Source organism: Oncorhynchus masou, chromosome 23 (genome assembly GCF_036934945.1).
Source record: "Oncorhynchus masou masou isolate Uvic2021 chromosome 23, UVic_Omas_1.1, whole genome shotgun sequence".
NCBI lineage: Eukaryota > Metazoa > Chordata > Actinopteri > Salmoniformes > Salmonidae > Oncorhynchus > Oncorhynchus masou.
The window spans coordinates 62,751,769-62,770,144 of NC_088234.1; the positions used below are offsets into that span (position 1 = coordinate 62,751,769).

General features: G+C 42.7%; 1 protein-coding gene across 4 annotated transcripts in view; it reads right to left on the reverse strand.

Moving 5' to 3' along the window:
• Positions 1-18,376, reverse strand: part of LOC135511172 (calcium-activated potassium channel subunit alpha-1a-like) — a 383,846-nt gene that overhangs the window by 68,557 nt on the left and 296,913 nt on the right. For 3 of the 4 annotated variants that reach the window (XM_064932771.1, XM_064932769.1, XM_064932772.1), the window contains exons 17-18: positions 14,136-14,222; positions 13,772-13,848 (exon numbers count right to left, since the gene is read on the reverse strand). In XM_064932771.1, the coding sequence (XP_064788843.1) occupies positions 13,772-13,848; positions 14,136-14,222 (164 nt within the window). Of the gene's footprint in view, positions 1-12,175; positions 12,185-13,771; positions 13,849-14,135; positions 14,223-18,376 lie in introns of all 4 variants that reach the window. The other variant, XM_064932770.1, reaches the window with a different exon arrangement.

Genomic DNA, 18,376 nt, shown 5'->3' on the forward strand with positions numbered 1-18,376 from the left:
ACTGAGATGCAGTGCCTTGGACCAGTGCGCCACTCAGGAGCTTAAGGAATAGGGCGCTATATAAGGAATAGAGTGCTATTATATAGGGAATATAGTGCTATTATATAGAGAATAGAGTGCTATTTTATAGGGAATATAGTGCTATTATATAGAGAATAGAGTGCTATTATATAGGGAATAGGGTTCAAATATATAGGGAGTATAGTGCTAATATATAGAGAATATAGTGCTATTATATAGAGAATATAGTGCTATTATATAGAGAATATAGTGCTATTATATAGATAATAGGGTCCAAATATATAGGGAATAGGGTCCTATTATATAGGGAATAGAGTGCTTTTATATAGGGAATAGAGTGCTATTATATAGGGAATAGAGTGCTATTAGATAAGGAAAATGGTGCTATTATATAGGGAATAGGGTCCTATTATATAGAGAATCGAGTCCTATTATATAGAGAATAGGGTGGTTCTATATAAGGAATAGGGTGGTTCTATATAAGGAATAGGGTGCTACAATATAGGGAATAGGGTGCTATTATATAGGGAATAGGGTCCTATTATATAGGGAATCGGGTCCTATTATATAGAGAATATGGTGCTCCTATATAAGGAATAGGGTGCTACTATATAGGGAATAGGGTGCTATTATATAGAGAATAGGGTGCTTCTATATATAGAATAGGGTGCTTCTATATAGAGACTAGGGTGCTTCTATATAAGGAATAGGGTGCTACTATATAGGGAATAGGGTGCTATTATATAGGAAATAGGGTGCAATTATAGAGGGAATAGGGTACTATTATATAGGGAATATGGTGCTATTATATAGGGAATATAGTCCTATTATATTTGGAATAGGGTCCTATTTGGGATGAGTCAGACAGTGAGCTAGCTAGCTATATTATCCCTCCCTGCTCTGTTCTGTCGTCAACAGTAAAGGTCACAGTGAAGGCCCAGGGCTGCCCTGTGACACACACCCTCAAACAGGGACCCTCGCTGGCTCTGGCATCTGTCGCTATCGATCTGCCCGCGTCCGCAGAGGCGGCAGGCTAACCGGCTAGCGTCTGAGGGGTAGTGCGACAGAGGAACACGGTTGGGAGAAGGGGGAACCAAGCTTGCCTGGTGGACAGGAGCTGTCAGAGCAGGTTTCGGTGATGGACCAGCAGGGCCAGAGAAATGAAAATGCAAACATAATTTCCACGTCAGGCTGGATAAGGAACGCCTGCTGCTGACATACACACACATATATACATACATACACACACACACCTCCCTTCCTCCGTAAGTAAGTCCCAGACTTGCTTACAGCCCCAGCTTCAGGTCCAAACCCCTTCTCCTGACCCTAACCCCTGCCGGTCCAGCCCCAGAAGGCCCCAGCAGGTCCAGCCCCAGCAGGTCCAGCCCCAGCAGGTCCAGCCCCAGCAGGTCCAGTCCCAGCAGGCCCAGCCCCAACAGGCCCAGTCCCAGCAGGCCCAGCCCCAGCAGGCCCCAGCAGGTCCAGCCCCAGCAGGGCCCAGCCCCAGCAGGTCCAGCCCCAGCAGGACCCAGCCCCAGCAGGACCCAGCCCCAGCAGGACCCAGCCCCAACAGGCCCAGTTCCAGCAGGCCCAGCCCCAGCAGGCCCCAGCAGGTCCAGCCCCAGCAGGGCCCAGCCCCAGCAGGCCCAGGCCCAGCAGGCCCCAGCAGGCCCCAGCAGGCCCCAGCAGGTCCAGCCCCATCAGGACCCAGCCCCAGCAGGACCCAGCCCCAGCAGGACCCAGCCCCAGCAGGACCCAGCCCCAGCAGGACCCAGCCTCCAGGTTCGAACCCCAGATGGTCTCCAGAAAAAGTATAAGCTGGTACAAACAATACCCTGAGAGATGAAAAACAGTGTGTCTGTCCCAAAGATGACATCCACAAGGTTCACCTCCGAGCTGAATCACTGCTCTTACTACGGAAGAAGCACTTTAGATTTAGACAGAGCTATGCGTTTCACATGTCTACTATTTCAATTGGCAAACAACTCTGCATAACATGTGATCAAAATGTAACATGTTAATAACATACGACGTGAAGTGCCTCGCAGATATATTAAATAAATAAGAAAACACTATCCAAAAAGAAACCAGTTATCCAGAGAGGAAAATCCATTTCAGATGTGAATGAAGTCATGATCTGAGACATCCTATCAGAGACATCCTATCCACTCTGAAAGACAGAAAAAAGACAGAGAGAAAATCCAATGACTGCGATCCCAACAGACATTGCGACCCTATTCTCTCTCTCCAGAGTAAAATGGGGAAATCCGCAGTTGAAACAATAACAGAGCATTTTCACCCCTTTCGGTAAAAAGCTGAGGGATGGGGCTGGAGAAATGTAACCATTTGCAAATTCATAGATGGAGCTGATGGTGGCCGACAGTTGAACTAAGCTCATGAGGTAAGTTATATTCTTCATGAATCAATGGGTACATATCATTCATTTATAAGTCCAAAAATGGTTGAAGCGAGTGCAGATTTCCCCTTTAATAAAGAGAACAGGAAGAAATCCAAGGCAGGAAAATTCCCTGAAATCCTCGGAGGGGCTGACGGAGGAGAGAGATCAGTAATGTCCAGCTATAGGTGCAGATGGAGAGTAGTGGCCCACCAACCTACAAGAGGAAAAACTCAACATCAGCCGGTTGACACTAATCTAGTCTGAGCTCACTCCCAGATGGTGGGAGAATGCTGAGAAGGAAATCAGATGGGGATAGAGGAGCAACAGAGAGCTAAGTTCCCACGCTTTTGAATGCACCGCTCACTGGTTTAATCCGTTTCCACTAGCAATCTGGATGTTGCTAAATAACCAACTAACAAATGTAAAAATGTGGATGAAACAACAACACCCTCGGTAAATGTAAAATAAGCTACAACTTAAAAAAGTGACCTATCCCTTCAAGGAAACAGGACATGTTTTCCTGGGTTCTTGATTACTGAGGAAGAGGAGGAGTCTTTTGATGGGACAAAGATCAAGTCTGGGAAAAGAGAGCGAGTTCTTTCCATTAATCGTGGGGAGTAGCTAGCTCCCTCAATCCCTATCTGTTGGCAGGTTGGGGCTGGATGAGAAACATGGCTGAGGGACACGATCGGAAGGTAACTGGAAAAGTATTTCCAAAGAACTAAACACTCATCATATTTGTTGTTTTCTCAAAGGAAGATTAACCCATGTCCTATAATAATGAAGAGAGATACACAATCAACAACTACATACCACAATACTCTGACAGACAAGAGTCTTATAATCACGTATAATCATGTAATAAGCCACGGTGAGAACCTTGAAGAGAAACGTGGTGGAAGTCTGGCAATGAGGATGTAAACAGTGAGAAACTTTAAAAGTACAGCCAGCAAAATGACATCATACGCAACAGGGCGTGGCCACAAAAGAGGGTTGGATATTGTGAAGAGCCAATAAATCGCTAAGCCCCACCCCCCTGGTTTTCCTGGGAAGTCCAATTTCCCATGGACACCAATGGAGAAAACCCACAAGGATCTCAAACACAAGGATCTCAAACTGTGTTTTTTTAAAACACAGACTACCTACCCCTTGCTAATCTGAAATGATGTTGTGGTGGACTGTCATTAGAATTGCTTCACGGGAACATGGTAAAAGTATGTTTGTACTGTGGCTAGCAACAGGCTCTGAACGAACTGTCAACATGCAGTCAAAGCTACTAAACAATTTTGGAGATAACCAGTACTCAAATCGTATTCTGATGTCAAAAGCAGATGTGAGTTATACTCCTAAACTAGTTAACATGCACTACCAGTCAAAAGTTGTAGAACTCCTACTCATTCAAGGGCTTTTCTTTATTTGTACTATTTTCCACATTGTAGAATAATAGTGAAGACATCAAAACTATGAAATAACACATATGGAATCATGTAGTAACCAAAAAAAAGTGTTATATTTGAGATTATTCAAATAGCCCGTTGCCTTGACAGCTTTGCACACTCCTGGCATTCTCTCAACCAACTTCACGAGGTAGTCACCTGGAATACATTTCAATTAGCAGGTGTGTCTTGTTAATTTATCCATTATTTTACCAGGTAAGTTGACTGAGAACATGTTCTCATTTGCAGCAACTACCTGGGGAATAGTTACAGGGGAGAGGAGGTGGATGAATGAGCCAATTGTAAACTGGGGATTATTAGGTTACCGTGATGGTTTGAGGGCCAGATTGGGAATTTAGCCAGGACATCGGGGTTAACACCCCTACTCTTACGATAAGTGCCATGGGATCTTTAATGACTTCAGAGAGTCAAGATACCCGTTTAACATCCCATCCGATTGACGGCACCCTACACAGGGCAGTGTCCCCAATCACTGCCCTGGGGCATTGGGATATTTTTTTAGACCAGAGGAAAGACTGCCTCCCTACTGGCCCTCCAACACCACTTCCAGCAGCATCTGGTCTCCCATCCAGAAACTGACCAAGACCAACCCTGCTTAGCTTCGGAAGCAAGCCAGCAGTGGTATGCAGGATGGTATGCTGCTGGCAAATTGTTAAAAATGTATTTGTGGAATTTCTTTCATTCTTAATGCGTTTGAGCCAATCAGTTGTGTTGTGACATGGTTGGGGGGTATACAGAAAATGGTCTTTTACCAAATAGTACTAAGTCCATATTATGGCAAGAACAGCTCAATAACCAAATATAAATGACAGTCCATCATTACTCATTACTCATTAAGACATGAAGGTCAGTCAATACTGAACATTTCAAGAACTTTGAAAGTTTTTTCAAGTGCAGTCGCAAAAACCATCAAGCGCTATTAAGAAACGGCCTCTCATGAGGACTGCTACAGGAATGTAAGACCCAGAGTTACCTCTGCTGCAGAGGATAAGTTCATTAGAGTTACCAGCCTCTAATGAACTTATCCTCTGAGTTCAAGTAACAGACACATCTCAACATCAACTGTCCAGAGGAGACTGCGTGAATCAGGCCTTCGTGGTCGAATTGCTGCAAGAAACCACTACTAAAGGACACCAATAAGAAGAAGAGACTTGCTTGGGCCAAGAAACACGAGCGATGGACATCAGAACAGTGGAAATTTGTCCTTTGATCTGGAGCCCAAGTTGGTTTTTGGTTCCAACTGCCATGTCTTTGTGAGATGCGGTATGGATGCATGGATGTTCTCCACATGTGTAATTCCCACCGTGAAGCATGGAGGAGGAGGTGTGTTGGTGTGGGGGTGCTTTGCTGGTGACACTGTCTGTGATTTATTTAGAATTCAAGGCACACTTAACCAGAATGGCTACCACAGCATTCTGCAGCGATATGCCATCTCATCTGGTTTGGGCTTAGTGGGGCTATAATTTGTTTTTCAACAGGACAATGACCCAACACACCTCCAGGCTGTGTAAGGGTTGTTTTACCAAGAAGGAGAGTGATGGAGTGCTGCATCAGATGACCTGGCCTCCACAATTCCCTAACCTCAACCAAATTGAGATGGTTTGGGATGTGCTCAGCATATGTGGGAACTCCTTCAAGACTGTTGGAAAATAATTCCAGGTGAAGCTGGTTGAGAGAATGCCAAGAGTGTGCAAAGCTGTCGTCAAGGCAAAGGGTGGCTACTTTGAAAAATCTCAAATATAAATATATTTTGATTTGTTTAACACTTTTTTGGTTACTACATGATTCCATGTGTTATTCCATAGTTTTGATGTCTTCACTATTATTCTATAATGTGGAAAATAATAAAAAATAAAGAAAACCCTTGAATGAGTAGGTGTTCTAATACTTTTTACCGGTAGTGTACATTTGGAGAATACAAGTTATATTAACTGGCTAGCTAGTTAATTGCAATGTTTTCAATGGTGGTCAATGAGCGTGCGCTAGCTAACCAGCTAGCAAACAATGGGGAATAAAAAATATTTAGGATTCAACTGTCACTGTACTGTTTTTATATTTTTATGAAAACTCTCCGCTTTTGCCATTGCCCTCATTGGCTTCCCGTTGTGTATGATGATGTCATCTTGTTCAGTAGTAAGATAAAGCCCACTTGATATGCTACATATCTACATTATATATGAATATCAGTTGATGAACATGGCTCTCGTTCCTGCACAAGTCAGTCCTGTGTGAGTGAAATAAAATGATCAGGAACAGAACAGAAACACAATTAGCAAGGAGGTTCCTCTATAGGCTTGCGATGCCTTCATAAACAAAGTAAGACAAAACAACAACACAAATAAACAGAAATAAATCATCCCTCCCACGAAGTCATGTTTTTCTTCATCATAATTCTAGATAATATTTATATTTATATACAGTATTTGAAAGAATATAACACACGAAACACCAACTGTCTAATAGCAGTCCCCATCCAAGTGGCTGACGGATGTAGCAGGCGCTAGCCACAGAGCTAACAGCTACAGTAGAGCAGCACCACAAAGCAACACCATCACTGCCACCCAATACAACACAAAGAAAACATAATAATAAATACTACTCAAATTCAAAAACAATATTATCACAAATACATTTAAATAAGCAACAACAGCAACTATGGAAGCTACGCCACATGGACAACGTTACGGATGAAGCACAAAGGTACATGGTCCACACACAGAACAGACATGTAACAGCATGTGTTGGGCGGTGTAACTTACAGGCACGTAAAGTGGTTGCGCAATCATGAACAGAGACAGAGGAGAGTGGGTAGGCCCTCTGTAGGGTGTCCATGTTACTATGTACACTGCCTGACATGCAAGAGCAGTCTCGCTCTGAACGGCCGCAATCAAAACAACATGCCAGTTTCATTTGTTTGTAGGCGGACATCTTGGCTACAGTCATGTTTTGGGATGAGAGGAAGAGGAAAAGCAGCAGGTTAATGGCAAAAGGTGAAATAGTCATCAAGGGAAGCCAGAAGGTAACTCCATAAAGATAATAAATGCAAAGCCTTTAGATACCAGCTCACGCAGGCTTGAGCCCCCCCCAAAAAATGACCAGTAAAGGGCACCTACAATCAGGGGTTGGAACCAGTTCAGGAAACACAAAAGGAAACCATAAAACAACAACAATGTTCAAGGAACAGAAACAGAACCGAAAGTCATCTCTAGTATTCCAGAACAGAACCATTATTTTTAAATCTTGAGAACAGTTTTTTTGTTTCCGAAAATTGTTTTCATGTCTAATATATAATTATTTTCTAAGTGAAGTTCTGATGCTAGTAATAAACTAAACACATTCCAATTCACGTCATGATGTTTAGCGCTTCAAGCCAAGCCCTCTTTATGTCCACCCATCTTTCTCGCTCTCTCCCCACCATTGAAATTTCAGTCGCATCTTGCGCCTGCACTTATGACCAATGAAACATGTAAACATCTACCCATTCTGTAGCTTCTCCATCCTTGATAATTGGTGGAGTAAGTTAATGAGCTATAAATGTAAAAACTATGTTGATTTGACAAATTTTAAAAAAGTACAAAAAGGGTTCTGTTTCAAACAAAACGATTGGAAAATAATTTTGGATCCAACCCCTGCCTAAAATATTAGGGTGCTTCATATACGGCAAGAGTGCCAAACTGCAGTGACAATTGTGTGCAATATATTGCCATGGTCAAATTAAGCTCTTTCAATTTCATCCCAAAGTCTTGTTTTGATCAATAAAGTTTTTAACAACTTGAAAGTTGTAGTCCAATTTGGCTAGTCAAAATGGTCTCTGGGTCAAGGGTCAAGCTGTGTCCTAAGGCTGAAAATGCCATACCAGGTATAAAGGCAAATATGACAGTGGGGTAAAGGGGGGAGAGGATAGAGGGGAATGGGAGGGGGAGGTCATTCAGGGCCAGAGAGTAGCATGGACAATGTCTTCAGCAGCAAACCTCATACAGACATATAATGTTTCATTCAAAACATAACAGATCATAACATCCTCTATCCGTCCGGCTAAAGGTGTGGATCACGTACCTGTATCCCCTCATGCAGCTGCGGCAGCCGTGGTCTAGGAGCCATCACTAGAATCTACTGGCTAGACTGGCCAGGCCATTCCATGCTCGCAGGACAAGAGTTTCACTACAGCAGCACTCCTCCAGAAAGGCTTGAGAGTGGTGTGTATGTACGGTGCATTCGGAAAGTATTCAGACGCCTTGACTTTTTACACATTCTGTTACCTCAAATTGTTTTACTCCCTCATCAATCTACACACAATACCCCATAATGACAAAGCAACAAAGGAATGGTCTGTAGAGGGGCGGCAGGTAGCCTAGTGGTTAGAGCATTGGGCCAGTAACTGAAAGGTTGCTAGATCGAATCCCCGAGCTGACAAGGTAAAAATCTGTTGTTCTGCCCCTGAACAAGGCAGTTAACCCTCTGTTCCTAGGCCGTCATTGTAAATAAGAATTTGTACTTAACTGACTTGCCTCGTTAAATAAACACAAAGTAAGAATGTTTGCTAATTTATAATTTAAAAAAAAATAATATTACATAAGTATTCAGGACCTTTGGCAGCAATTACAGCCTCGAGTCTTCCTGGGTATGACTCTTGGCACACTTGTATTTGGGGATTTTCCCCCATTAATTTCTGCAGATCCTCTCAAGCTCTGTCCGGTTGGATGGGGAGTGTCGCTGCACAGGTATTTTCAGGTCTCTTCAGAGATGTTCGATCGGGTTCAAGTCTGGGCTCTGGCTGGGCCACTCAAGGACATTCACAGACTTGTCCCGAAGCCACTCCAGTGTTGACTTTGCTGTGTGGTTAGGGTCGTTGTCCTGTTGGAAGGTGAACCTTCGCCCCAGTCTGAGGTCTGAGCGCTCTTGAGCAGGTTTTTATCAATTATCTCTCAGTACTTTGCTCTGTTCATCTTTCCCTTGATCCTGACTGGTCTCCTAATCCCTGCCGCTGAAAAACATCCCCAAAGCATGATGCTGCCACCACCATGCATCACCGTAGGGATGGTGCAAGGTTTCCTCCAGACATGACGCTTGGTATTCAGGCCAAACAGTTCAATCTTGGTTTCATCAGAAAAGAGAATCCAAGTGGGCTGTCATGTGCCTTTTACTGAGTGGCGGCTTCCGTCTGGCTCAACTCTACCATAAAGGCCTGATTGGTGGAGTGCTGCAGAGATGGTTGTCCTTCTGGAAGGTTCTCCCATCTCCACAGAGTAATTCCGGAGCTCTGTCAGAGTGACCATTTGGTTCTTGGTCAACTCCCTGACCAAGGCCCTTCTCCCACGATTGCTCAGTTTGTCCGGGCAGCCAGCTCTAGGAAGAGTCTTAGTGGTTCCAAACTTCTTCATTTAAGAATGATTGATGTCACTGTGTTCTTGGAGTCCTTCAATGCTGCAAAAAAAAATTGGCACCATTCCCCAATCTGTTTCTTTAACACAATTATGTCTCGAAGCTCTACGGACAATTCCTTCTACCTCATGGCTTGGTTTTTGCTTTGACAGGTGTGTGCTTTTCCAAATCATGTCCAATCAATTGAATTTATCACAGGTAGACTCCAATGGAGTTATAGAAACATCAAGGATGATCAATGGAAACTGGATGCCCCTGAGCTCAATTTAGAGTCTCATAGCAAAGGGTCTGAATACTTAAGTAAATAAGGCATGTTATTTATTTATTTTTGCTTTGTCATTATAGGGTATATTGTGTGTAGATTGACAAGGATTTTCTTTTGTTTTAATCCATTTTAGAATACGTCTGGAACGTAACAAAATGAGGAAAAACTCAAGGGGTCTGAATACTTTCCCAATGCACTATATTTGCAAGTTACTGCGCATGTACATGATGTATATCACACATTTGAAGCGTGTGTGTGTGTATATATGTGTCAAGATCTTAACCCCAGGAGGAGCGGCAGGCAGTGAAAGCCCCTCAGAGCAGCGGTTCTAGAATGCTGTGGCTCTGGTTCAGTGACAGACAACAGTCCCTGGTTCCCATTATCTCTGTGCCAGGATGCCAACTCACCAACTCGATCACAGAAACGCACTCTCCCCCTCTCTCTGGGGAGAACTATACGTCTACCTTTACTGTTTTAACCATATGTGGCTAGGAGGGTTTGTAGCCAGAGAGAGAATGGAGAGCGAGGCCTGGCCCCATCAGGGTCTGTGTGTCCTATAAACAGCATGCACAAGTGCTTTATAAACATTCATAAGCATGCATAGAGAGATTATAGCGATTAAAGGGTGTGGAGTGGGGTAACTGTTCACAGAGCAGAAAGAGTTTGGAGGCGGGCAGTGAGTGTCATTTCATGCTGAACTATATTATTTGTTCGTTTGCATGCTGAACTCTGAATTTGACTTCTGAGTTATTTTCTAGGTGGGTATTCAGTTGAACACAGTACGTGTCGTGGTAATTTTGGCGAGCAAGATATGGGAGGAGGAGATGGAGAACACGACACAACATGACAATGTTTTTGAACAAATGACTTCACACATACCCTTTACCCTGATCTAGCCTACTACAGTATGGACTACGGTGTCCCTTTTAGGACATTCTTCACCACAAGAGTCAACATGAACATGACTATCTGTGTACATTTTGTCAAAGAAAGGTGATTGTTAACACACACACACCATTACGCTGTCAGTTTGTTTTTGTGGTTCTGGAAATAAAAGTTTGCTTTCATATGTCACATTCAACATTCCACCAGACAAAACATACAAAGACAGAAGTCAAGTTGAATATCAATAGTGAGAAGGATGTCCTAATGGAACTCCTACTTATGGTCACTGGTCCTCTAAAGTGAAAGACAACCCTATTTAGCAAGAACGTGATGAGCCGTGTTGACTTTGAATACTAAATAAAACTTATTAACATATGGATACTTATATAAAATGTTTTGTTTTTTTAATAAACTAAAGCCACTTTTATGACTTTTATCCAGTTATTGTATCATGTTGCAAAGCACAAATGTAAATAGAGGAATGTGTAACACAAAGAAAGGTTTTTCCTCAAAAGACTCACTTTGTGTTCAGACACATCTCAACCAAACCAAAACACCAAACACCATAAAACACAGCCAAGAGTTAATGAAATGATCCCTTTCACTGTTTACTGTAACCATAGAAAAGGTATTACCAGAACAGTCATTCCATTAAAATCAATGGGTCTGTGATGAGTGTTCCAGTTCAATTACAGTGGTCTAAGGGACTTTTTTTGAGGACCTCAGTGTCAGTTTCCTTCGATAAGGCTACATTCAGGACTATGGCAAGACATCGCCACCTAGTGGGCAACTAGCAGTACAGCAATGAAGCTCGCAGTACAGTTAAAGCACTGTCTCGTAAAGCAGTTTTCTTTCACTCAGGGCACTGATGACAGCGAGTAAAAAGGCCCTGGCGACCATCTAGAATTGAAATGAATTACAGTCAGTCTGGGGGCGACAATATTTCAATTCTTAATGCACTGGTGAACTCTGTGTAGTGGTATGATTGGAGCTGGGCAGAGTACCAGAGAACTGGGGAGCAGCGAGGGGGGCTAGAAGTACTGGGGGTGGGGAGGGGAACTAAAAGCAGTGAGGGGAGTGGAGGGTGAGGGGGTACAACCAGATTGTTTTGATTGTGTTTTGGAGACATTGCTTGCTGAGCTGAATTATTTCCAGAACTTCCCACAAGAACACTTTGCGCTTTTCTGAAAATACAACAGTGTACAAAATAGCCTCAGAGTGAGAAGATTAATTTGAATCTAAATGGTTTTATTTTTTTCTCTCCCCCTCCTGATGTCTCTCTTAAATCCATTAAATCCATGACTAGCATTACCAATATCAATCTGCGTTTGACATTTCAGATTGTCACCACATTCCATTTTCAACTTACTCAGTGCGTGTCATTAGAGAGAGGGTAAGGAGGACCCATGGAAAGCTGAAGACACAAGGCGTAGGATTGGGTTTCTAATACAATCTTGAGGCAAAAATGGCGAAGAGAGTTCATGCACTTCTCCTATAATAAAATCACACTCTGTCATACTAAGGGAGTCAGAGGCCGGCTAGACTATGAGCCTATGAGGAGATAGACTAGATAATCAGATGTAGGTGTGAGTTTGGGTTCTGCTGAATTCAGGTCTGGTCTGAGGCAGGACAGTGTAAAGATGAGGCGGGGAGAAGGATGCAAACGCTACACCGGTAACATGCAACATAGAATACTGCTGGCAGAGAAAGAGAAGAGACACTCGCACTGCACTCTGGGTAGGAGGGAACCCATGTTTTTTTACTCACAGTAAATCACTACCAGGTTAAATAAAGTAGTGGTGTTTCCCACCGGCAGCAGGGGAAGGAAATAACATCAACAACATGGCAATGGTCATAACAACTTGGACAAAACAAACAACAACAGAAACAAAACAGAACTACCAGAAGACAAACATTCATTCTAGTAATGGAACTGTCATCTCTCTAAATGTGGCCCTCCTGTTGGTAATACAACAGAGACACAGAAACTCAAATAATCTACAATACAACTGTCTCGTTTCAGGTAGAGTAAATCTATTAGACCAATGACTGATTCACACTAAGGGGCCAACCCAAACCGTACAGTGCTGGCTCAGATATATATTTTCACATTGTCCATTCCAGCACGGTTGCAGAAACTGTGGTGGATGTGTAACCAGGCCAGCCCAGTACAGCTCAGCTTGCCTCTGTTTGGCCTTATAATGATAATCAGACAATACAGGTCTCTGGTTCTCTCTACCTGACAAACTACCAGGCCTTTAGTCTGAATAAGTGAGATGACACAAAGGGAAAGGACAGTGGAGATTGTGTGTTTGTTTGGGCGTAGGCTGCTTACTGTAATTGTTGCTGACCTTTCTAGATGTATGGAGACTGCAGGAGGTGGAACTATTTAACATGTTGGGACAAGGGCCCATGTAGGTCAGGTAGTAATAAGGCCCTTAATGCTTTTAATTCAGCCTATTCAGGAAGTAGACTGAAAATACGACTTACTGTATATTATTTTCCTCAATGAGTTTACTTCCTGAATTGAAAAGAAATTGAGCCCAACCCTGGTAAACATTCTCTAATTCCCAGTCTGATCAAAAGTATAAGTTGAGAAAAGGCTCATGTTCCAAGTCATCCCCCGCTGGCAGAAGTTTATGGTAGTATGCCTGGACCATTACGGTGTTCTGATTCTGTATGGTTTGACCAATAGGGTATGTGGTTGTCTGACCTCATGAACCCTGAGCAGAGGAACGCCATTGGTTCATTTATTATTCCACCTGACTGAGGTCAATACCTCTGCCCATATTACAGAGTCGCTATGGTGACCTGACAGCCTAGCCTCGTCTGCTCAGCTACTTCTGTCACTCAAACCCACTCCATCATTAGCACGCTGACAACTCTCTCTCTCTCTCTCGGTCCCTTTCTGCCTCCAAACTTCAGTCCACCCTTCTAACTAGTTTTGTCATTATGATACATAACATGATCAGGTTACATGTTTTAGTCATGAAATTAATAAATCAAACTAAATGTGCAGAATGTTGCCTGTACTTCCTTTGGATTTAATAAATAATATTATCATGCATTGATTTTGGATTATACCACAATGAAGGAATTGTGATCACAGTTATTACACTTTCAAATGGGACTCAAGGTCATCACTGGGACAATTTCCATTTCAAAGTGTATAATAGTAAAACAATATAGTTATAGCTGTAAAATGATATTCCTATGAGAAACAGTGAGGGATATGACATCATTCATATAGCACATCCTAATCCTAATTCAGCCACAGTGGGAGGTGGGGGAGGGGTTGGGAGGAGAGGAGGGTCATAAGAGTGGTGAGTGATTGTGTTGTGGGCAGGGCGTGGGTGTACTCACGTCGTTTGCAGCCACACTTTTTGATCCGTTTGGGGTCTGTGATGTCATCGTGACAAGCTTTGCAGTAGAAAAATGCTCTGAGGGGAGAAAACAGCAGCATAGACATTTATCATCTCAATTTGCGATTCACCTTGTGAGTTTGACCCATTTCACCAGGTTGACCTGGGAGTTGGCTTTTACCAGCTGGCTTTTACTTTTACCAATGAAAACTTTATTTTTAACAAGGTATTTAGAGAAGTTGAATGTCTAATCTCCTTTTAGCCACCAAGAGAATGAACACAGAAAACCCAGGCAAGGCTTTATACAGACTTTTCCTGTGGCGTTTTTCTGTATTTTTCCATGATGGTGGGATGATAGCCATTACCTCTTTACTTCTTTGGCATCACTGGCGATGAAGAACCCCAGAGTTCCTTCCTGCATCTTTACGTGGTTCCCCGGGTTGATGAGGATGCTGTGTAATGGGATATAGATGACATCGCACTCTTTAGAAGCTGTTATGGTCGTTAGAGTCACACTCACGCGCTAATCAAGAGGAATGGTACACACACATCATCAACCCTCTGGCTGGAGCTACAGTACAATGACCAACGAGCTCGAGCAGCCTGATCGGATTGGTCAATGAAATCACAGCTTCTGCAGTCTCCAGTTGTTTAGTTTGGAGAGTAGTTATAATGGAAGTTTTGTAAATGCTCTACAGTCTAGGCTAGCAGGCCACTGTATGGAGGTGGTATAGTGGTATAGTGTGGTGGAAAAACACCTGGATTCCATGTTTTGCCACCTTCTCTGAGGCTAATCACACAGATCGACAGAATGCACAACAGCATGAGTTGGTTGGTCAATTTGAATAATTTTTCTTTTTCACCATGGTTCTGGAGTGGATGTATGGGCAGAGGTAGGAGGAGTGAAGGCGGGGGTCAGAAATCATTAAAATTGTTGTTGTTATGGAGTGGTTGCAGCCTCAGCAGTCAGTTAGATACTGTTACCTGGGTTATTACTGGACAGTGGAGTGTTACACTGCAGTTAGATACTGTTACCTGGGTTATTACTGGACAGTGGAGTGTTACACTGCAGTTAGATACTGTTACCTGGGTTATTACTGGACAGTGGAGTGTTACACTGCAGTTAGATACTGTTACCTGGGTTATTACTGGACAGTGGAGTGTTACACTGCAGTTAGATACTGTTACCTGGGTTATTACTGGACAGTGGAGTGTTACACTGCAGTTAGATACTGTTACCTGGGTTATTACTGGACAGTGGAGTGTTACACTGCAGTTAGATACTGTTACCTGGGTTATTACTGGACAGTGGAGTGTTACACTACAGTTAGATACTGTTACCTGGGTTATTACTGGACAGTGGAGTGTTACACTACAGTTAGATACTGTTACCTGGGTTATTACTGGACAGTGGAGTGTTACACTGCAGTTAGATACTGTTACCTGGGTTATTACTGGACAGTGGAGTGTTACACTGCAGTTAGATACTGTTACCTGGGTTATTACTGGACAGTGGAGTGTTACACTACAGTTAGATACTGTTACCTGGGTTATTACTGGACAGTGGAGTGTTACACTACAGTTAGATACTGTTACCTGGGTTATTACTGGACAGTGGAGTGTTACACTACAGTTAGATACTGTTACCTGGGTTATTACTGGACAGTGGAGTGTTACACTACAGTTAGATACTGTTACCTGGGTTATTACTGGACAGTGGAGTGTTACACTACAGTTAGATACTGTTACCTGGGTTATTACTGGACAGTGGAGTGTTACACTACAGTTAGATACTGTTACCTGGGTTATTACTGGACAGTGGAGTGTTACACTACAGTTAGATACTGTTACCTGGGTTATTACTGGACAGTGGAGTGTTACACTACAGTTAGATACTGTTACCTGGGTTATTACTGGACAGTGGAGTGTTACACTACAGTTAGATACTGTTACCTGGGTTATTACTGGACAGTGGAGTGTTACACTACAGTTAGATACTGTTACCTGGGTTATTACTGGACAGTGGAGTGTTACACTACAGTTAGATATTGTTACCTGGGTTATTACTGGACAGTGGAGTGTTACACTACAGTTAGATATTGTTACCTGGGTTATTACTGGACGGTGGAGTGTTACACTACAGTTAGATACTGTTACCTGGGTTATTACTGGACAGTGAGTGTTACACTACAGTTAGATACTGTTACCTGGGTTATTACTGGACAGTGGAGTGTTACACAACAGTTAGATACTGTTACCTGGGTTATTACTGGACAGTGAGTGTTACACTACAGTTAGATACTGTTACCTGGGTTATTACTGGACAGTGGAGCGTTACACAGCAGTTAGATACTGTTACATGGGTTATTACTGGACAGTGGAGTGTTACACTACAGTTAGATATTATTACCTGGGTTATTACTGGACAGTTGAGTGTTACACTACAGTTAGATACTCTTACCTGGGTTATTACTGGACAGTGGAGTGTTACACTACAGTTAGATATTGTTACCTGGGTTATTACTGTACAGTTGAGTGTTACACTACAGTTAGATACTGTTACCTGGGTTAGTACTGAACAGTGGAGTGTTACACTGCAGTTAGATCTGTTACCTGGGGTATTACTGGACAGTGGAGTGTTACACTGCAGTTAGATACTGTTACCTGGGTTATTAATGGACAGTGGAGTGTTACACTACAGTTAGATAATGTTACCTGGGTTAGTAATGAACAGTGAGTGCTACACTACAGTTAGATACTGTTACCTGGGTTATTACTGGACAGTGGAGTGTTACACTGCAGTTAAATACTGGACAGTGAACGTTACACTGCAGTTAGATACTGTTACCTGGGTTATTACTGAACAGTGGAGTGTTACACTGCAGTTAGATACTGTTACCTGGGTTATTACTGGACAGTGGAGTGTTACACTGCAGTTAGATACTGTTACCTGGGTTATTACTGGACAGTGGAGCGTTACACAGCAGTTAGATACTGTTACCTGGGTTATTACTGGACAGTGGAGTGTTACACTGAAGTTAGATACTGTTACCTGGGTTATTACTGGACAGTGGAGTGTTACACTACAGTTAGATACTGTTACCTGGGTTATTACTGGACAGTGGAGTGTTACACTACAGTTAGATATTGTTACCTGGGTTATTACTGGACAGTTGAGTGTTACACTACAGTTAGATAATGTTACCTGGGTTAGTAATGGACAGTGAGTGTTACACTACAGTTAAATACTGGACAGTGAACGTTACACTGCAGTTAGATACTGTTACCTGGGTTATTACTGGACAGTGGAGCATTACACTGCAGTTAGATACTATTACCTGGGTTATTACTGGACAGTGAGTGTTACACTACAGCTAGATACTGTTACCTGGGTTAGTAATGGACAGTGGAATGCTAGGGAATGAACAGCCTCTCGGACTAACACTACAGATAGATACTGTTACCTGGGTTATTACTGGACAGTGAGTGTTACACTGCAGTTAGATACTGTTACCTGGGTTATTAATGGACAGTGGAGTGTTACACTACAGTTAGATACTGTTACCTGGGTTAGTACTGAACAGTGAGTGTTACACTACAGTTAGATACTGTTACCTGGGTTATTACTGGACAGTGGAGTGTTACACTGCAGTTAAATACTGGAGAGTGAACGTTACACTGCAGTTAGATACTGTTACCTGGGTTATCACTGGACAGTGAGTGTTACACTACAGTTAGATACTGTTACCTGGGTTAGTAATGGACAGTGGAATGCTAGGGAATGAACAGCCTCTCCGACTAACACTACAGTTAGATGCTGTTACCTGGGTTAGCAATGGACAGTGGAATGCTAGGGAATGAACAGCCTCTCGGACTAACACTACAGTTAGATACTGTTACCTGGGTTAGTAATGGACAGTGGAATGCTAGGGAATGAACAGCCTCTCGGACTAACACTACAGATAGATACTGTTACCTGGGTTAGTAATGGACAGTGGAATGCTAGGGAATGAACAGCCTCTCGGACTAACACTACAGTTAGATACTGTTACCTGGGTTAGTAATGGACAGTGGAATGCTAGGTAATGAACAGCCTCTCGGACTAACACTACAGATAGATACTGTTACCTGGGTTAGTAATGGACAGTGGAATGCTAGGGAATGAACAGCCTCTCGGACTAACACTACAGATAGATACTGTTACCTGGGTTAGTAATGGACAGTGGAATGCTAGGGAATGAACAGCCTCTCGGACTAACACTACAGATAGATACTGTTACCTGGGTTAGGAATGGACAGTGGAATGCTAGGGAATGAACAGCCCCTCGGACTAACACTACAGATAGATACTGTTACCTGGGTTAGGAATGAACAGCCTCTCGGACTAACACTACAGAGGAATAGGACATATCTGCTAAAGGCTTAAGTGTTGTTATATAGCGTATTATCATATTGCTATAGTAACTTAGTATTGATATAGTAAACTAGTGGTGTTATAGTGACTTAGTATTGATATAGTAACCTTGTACTGCTATAGTAAACTAGTATTGCTATAGTAAACTAGTAGAGTTATAGTAACTTAGTATTGATATAGTAACCTAGTACT